The following is a 5,973-nucleotide window of genomic DNA, read 5'->3' as shown; positions in this document are numbered from 1 at the left end:
ACTATACTAATAATAATATACACACTTGTTGCTCTAAATGCCTCCATTTTTGCCAAAATTTTACACAGTGAACAAAAAGTGATAATTCACACCTGCAAACCATTTCTTGTGGATCAACTGAGGTCTCCTCAAAGACTCTCAATGCTCGGTTGTTAGCAAAGCATTCTGTACATTTGCATTTATGAAGAGCCTTTATGCTTCAACATGTGACGTTCTATAACGCTCCTCTATTTAGTTTCATAATCGCAGCCGTTACACTTGTATGTTTAGACGGGCGAAAGATTTTTATGCATCAGTTGGTGTCGTTTCATAACCATGCTGTATTTACTTCCGTAATTGCAGTCCTAACACCTGTACATTTGACCCAGTGAAAGATCTGTATGTTTCAGTTGGTGTCGTTTGATATTACTCTTGTATTTAGTTTCATAGTTGCAGTCCTTACATCTGTACATTTGAAACTGCACGGGGTTTTTTATGTTGTAGTTGATGCCGTTTGAAATTACCCTTTAATTTAGTTTCGTAATTGCAATCGTTACACCTGTACATTTGAACCTGTGAAGGATCTTTATGTTTCAGTTGGTGCTTTGTGATATTACCCTTGTACTTACTTTCGTAATTGCAGTTCTTACACCTGTACATTTCAACCTGCAAGGGGTTTTTATGTTGCAGTTTATGCTGTTTGAAATTACTCCCTATTTTAGTTTCGTAATTGCAGTCGTTACACCTGTGTACTTGAACCTGCAAAAGCTCTTTATGTTTCAGTTCGTGCCTTTTGATATGATACTTGTATTTAGTTTTGTAATCGCAGACGCGACACCTATAAATTGGAACCTGCGAGCCCTCTTTATGTTGCAATTGATGCTGTTTGATATGACTCTTGTATTTAGTTTCATAGCTGCAGTCGTTACATTTGTACATTTGAACCAGTGAAGGATCTTTATGTTTCAGTAGGTGCGTTTTGACAGCATTTTTGTATTTACTTTCGTAATCACAGTCGCTACACTTGTACATTTGAACCTGCGAGGGCTCTTTATGTTTCAGTTGGTGCTTTTTGATATTACCCTTTAATTCAGTTTCGTAATTGCACTCATTACACCTATACATTTGAACCTGCCAGGGGTTTTTATGTTGCAGTTGATGCTGTTTGAAATTACTCCCTATTTTAGTTTCGTAATCACAGTCACTACACCTGTAGATTTGAACCTGCAAAGGCTCTTTATGTTTCAGTTCGTGCCTTTTGATATGACTCTTGTATTTAGTTTCGTAGTTGCAGTAGTTACACTTGTACATTTGAACCAGTGAAGGATCTTTATGTTTCAGAAGGTGGCTTTTGATAGCAGTCTTGTATTTACTTTCGTAATCACACTCGCTACACTTGTACATCTGAACCTGCGAGGGCTCTTTATGTTTCAGTTGATGCTTTTTGATATTACCCTTTAATTCAGTTTCGTAGTTGCAGTCGTTACACCTGTACATTTGAACCTGTGAAGGGTCTTTATGTTTCACTTGATGCATTTTAATACTATTCTTGTATTTACTTTCATAATTACAGTCGTTACACCTGTACATTCGAACCTGTGAAGGCTCTTTATGTTTCAGTAGATGCTGTTTGATATTAGCCCTTAATTTGGTTTGGTAATTGCAGTCGTTACACCTGTACATTCGAACCTCTGAAGGCTCTTTATGTTTCAGTTGGTGCTGTTTAATAGCACTCTTGTATTTAGTTTCGTAATCGCAGTCTTTACACTTGTACATTTGAATTTGCAAAGGATCTTTATGTGTCAACAGGTGCCTCTGAAGTAATTTCTCATTTTCAGTTGCGTACTCACACGATTCACATTTATACGCTTCCCAATCGTTCTCGTGTCTCGCAGAGGGTACCGTACAAAGGATCTCACTTTCAGTTTCGTAAATACATTTATCACATTTTGTTTTCACTTCTGATCCATTCTCATGTTTACATCTTTCTCCTTCTTCGTCTTTACAGTAACTCTCTTCGAATGGTACAACATTGGAGCTCTGTGGCGTATCGCTGAAAAAATTTCATATACAGCCTTTTTTTGAAAATCGGGTTTTAATTTTAAGAGGTTACAGGTGGCACATGCCGAAATATTGTCAAAATAGACAATTCAAATATCGAAAATTCCGACAGAGCTAAATTTTGGTGGAGACCTTGGGTACATCATTAGAAATAAAGTGTAAAAAGTCCCCATCGGTCCCATGTGTGCTAAAAAAGTTATTCGGGGTCAAAGGTCAAAATTTGAGGTTTTTTAGATTTTTTTCGAAAACTGTTCTCCTTCAACTACTAGAATCGCGATATCTCAGGAATGGTGATTCTTAGAAAAAAAAAGTATAAGGACCATTTTTATAGATAATTTTCAGATCTACAATTTTTGTCTGGGCTACTTTTTTGATAAAATTTACCGTTATCGCAAAAAAAAATCCAAAAAACCTCAAATTTTGACCTTTGATCCCAAATAATTTGTTTAGCACACATGGGATCGATGGGGACTTTTGACACTTTATTTCTAATGGTGTACCCAAGGTCTCCACCAGAATTTAGCTCTGTCGGAATTTTCGTTATTTGAAATGTCTATTAGTTTATGTTGTTCACCTTATTGCAAATTTTAATAAACCAGTTACAAAAATGAAAGGATAAAAGGAAAATCATAAAATTTTTAGGTGATTTTCAAAAGGCGTAACCAGGAGAAAAACGGTCGCAAAACAATTAAAAAAAAAACAAATTCGTTATCATCTGTCAAAGCAAAAATAACTTTGTGAGTCTGATAATTGGAAACAAATGATCGTACAGAAAATCTAAGCAGTCTTGAAAAGAAAAGGCCGATACCAAGGAGGTATATGACCCGCATTAAATACAAAAATAGGCTCATACATTGTAAACACACAGAAAAATAATCGTTTATCGGAATGATTTCATCTTATTAGGTAAAGTGCTACTATTCCCCTTTTTGAAATGTATTTCTACTCTTTTTTTTGTGTAGACTTAGTTAACAACTCAATTAATAGTAATATTAATATGCCTTTGTTTCTTGAAATATTGAGACATTTTTAACTATTTTTTCTTTTGAAATCATGTTCTTCGCCTATATTATTATCTGGTCATTGTTATTTATAGCCCTGATAAAACATTTTAAATAAAATTGAAACACTGACCTTGTCAGAAATTCAAGGCCCTGATTTCCTTGCCCCATCCCACCCTTATAAACTCTCATTTTATATAAATCAAATTTTTTATAACTAGTCCAACCAAATTACACTTAGAGAAAAAAAATTGTTACCTGGACTTTTATAAGTGAATAATGGTAAAAGGGTTTATAATAAACCAAAAATAAAAAATAAATGCGTGAGCAGGGGTGGCGGAGGGTTGAAAAGTTGTGAAAAATTGTCCAGGTAACAATTTTCTTTTTTTCCCCCTAAATGAGCTATTTCGATCAGTCTAAACGAGCCCACATCATTAATCATCAAATGGTGATGATTAATAAAATAATTACGTGAGGATTCTCAAAAACACAAGGAAAAAAATACAAGAGAAGAAAATCGACTAGNTTATCTGGTCATTGTTATTTGATAATGATAAAACATTTTAAATAAAATTGAATCACTGACCTTGTCAGAAATTCAAGGCCCTGATTTCCTTGCCCTATTCCACCCTTGTAAATTCTCATTTTATATAAATAAAATTTTTTATAACCAGTCCAATCAAATTACACTTGGAGAAAAAATATTGTTACCTGGACTTTTATAAGTCGATAATGGTAAAAGGGTTTATAATAAACCTAAAAAAAATAAATGCGTGAGCAGGGGTGGCGCAGGGTTGAAAAGTTGTGAAAAACTGTCCAGGTAACAATTTTCTTTTTTCCCTCTAAATGAGTTATTTCGATCGGTGTAAACGAGCTCACATCATTAATCATCAAATGGTGATGATTAATAAAATAATTACGTGAGGATTCTCAAAAACACAAGGAAAAAAATACAAGAGAAGAAAATCGACTAGGATGTCGCGTATCCAAAAAAATTAACTATCTCGTAAACGATGCTACAAATAAAAATCTTGCAAGGGTGAAAAAAAAATAGAAGACGCCGCTTTATCTAAAAAAAAAATATTCGGAAAGCAGATATACTCAAAAAAAATAGGGGGTCCACGAGTACTGCAACTCCCTTCCCCATTGTTCGTGCTTTGATATTTTAAACCAAAATTACACAAAATCAATTTTTTTTAATTTTAATTTTGAAACCCTGTATTTTTAAAATGGGTCTCCGAAATAAAAAGTGACATAAGAAAAGTCCCATTATTTTAGTCCAAAGAATATGTGGTTAACAGGTTGACCTACTAATTTGCAACACCCTGTATAATAAAATAAATGCATCCTAAGCAAAAGATAAGACAGTTGACTGCAACCAGAGATACAGTAAAAAAACTAATAATACAAGGCTAGTCATTAGTAACGGTACACAGCTTACAACAGATTGTTGATGTCAAAATATAGCGATTGAGCCAAACATGCCTTAGTCAATTGTTGCTCATTTTCGTTCTACAGGGTGTTAAAGTTGAAAAAATACTTTCGATTTTTTGCTATATTTTAAGTACTTATGGACCGATTGTTTTGAAAATTTGTAGTTTAACGTTTGTTGAAGTGGCAAATATGAATATGTAAACAATTTTGGGGTCGCTAGTTATACAGTTCTATCGATATAAAAATATGTCTTAACTTTTTGTATTTTACAATTTTGAATTTTGTAACTAGAAATTATTGAACTGCGTTCAATTTTAATTAAAAATGGTATACTTGTTAGAAATCGATAAACTCAACCATTTTCGAGATACAGACGTTTTAAGTTTTTGAGATTTGACAGGAATCAATACCTTCAAAGTTGTGTAAAAATTCATTTTCTGTACAAATGACTTAGTATGAGTATACAAATCAGGACAATCTGGCATTCTTCTTGCCATCTGCTTACATAAGCATTAATCATATACCGCCTAGACTGGCTATAGTGCGATTATTATGAAGGCAGTTGGGAGCCTAGTTGGTAACCCTGCATCAGTCGTATCTGGAAACTTGAGCTGTACGTGTGGCTTTGATTTCAATAATTAGTTATTTTTTCATTGGCAAATGTATTGTAGGACATTGTATAAATAGAAGCGAACAAGTTGGTGAAGAGAGTCCTTCTCTAGATAAGTAAAATAAGCAATATATAAAACGTAAATTTGACCCATTATATACGCAATTTCTTGGTTAAGGTCAGAGTATTCCAGGGTTGACAATATAATTTTGTTCGCACACATAGTGCAATGGTAAACGTGATATTACTATAAATTGTTAATAAAATAATGAGTAAATATGTATCATATTTTTAATAATTACTTACTTTACGTAAAAGTCCTCCAATTTATATGAAATTTTTCCAATTCCCGTAATTTTGAGAGAGCTGAAAATTAATGTGATATTATTTTTTGCGATCGAAAAAATAACAAAAAATTAATTTCAAATTCATGTTCAGCACCCTGGAAAAGGAGGGGGTTGGCAAAATTTGATTAGAAAAATCAGAGTTTTATGGTAAAATAAATAATTACCAAATTTTTATACTTGCTTCGATTTTTCGAATATAATATTTTAATTTTTACTGATTTTAAAAAACAAGATTGGATACCATCAAAATTTTCACTTTGAAGAAAATTTTTTAATTTTCAACAAAAATATCAGCAAATTAGCAAAAAATGCAGTTCCCACATTAAATCTACCAGAAATAATAAATAATTATACTTTATATGTATATGCACAGTGTATTCAAGTTTGATCTAGAACACTCCTGTAACATTTGCTTGGACTGTGCATTTGAATGATTTTTTTATGCGTGTAGGACTCTCCCAATACTTAGTGAACATTTTAATGCTCACCACATAATTTTATAAAAATTATCTTCACTAATACTTTTTTATGAACATGAACA

At 32.8% G+C, this 5,973-nt stretch overlaps 1 protein-coding gene across 1 annotated transcript; it reads right to left on the bottom strand.

The window, feature by feature from the left end:
• Positions 1-1,061: 1,061 nt before the first annotated feature.
• LOC111692806 (zinc finger protein 64 homolog, isoforms 1 and 2-like) lies at positions 1,062-2,032 on the bottom strand (the record flags this gene model as incomplete). The annotated part of the gene is made up of 2 exons (XM_023456928.1): positions 1,062-1,654; positions 1,754-2,032. Coding segments are annotated over 2 exons (872 nt in total), but the record flags the coding sequence as incomplete, so codon positions are not given.
• Positions 2,033-5,973: the final 3,941 nt, after the last annotated feature.

This window comes from Anoplophora glabripennis, unplaced genomic scaffold (assembly GCF_000390285.2).
Source record: "Anoplophora glabripennis isolate ALB-LARVAE unplaced genomic scaffold, Agla_2.0 scaffold3694, whole genome shotgun sequence".
NCBI lineage: Eukaryota > Metazoa > Arthropoda > Insecta > Coleoptera > Cerambycidae > Anoplophora > Anoplophora glabripennis.
The sequence above is the reverse complement of the archived record's forward strand: the minus strand, read 5'-3'. Positions and strand labels throughout refer to the sequence as shown.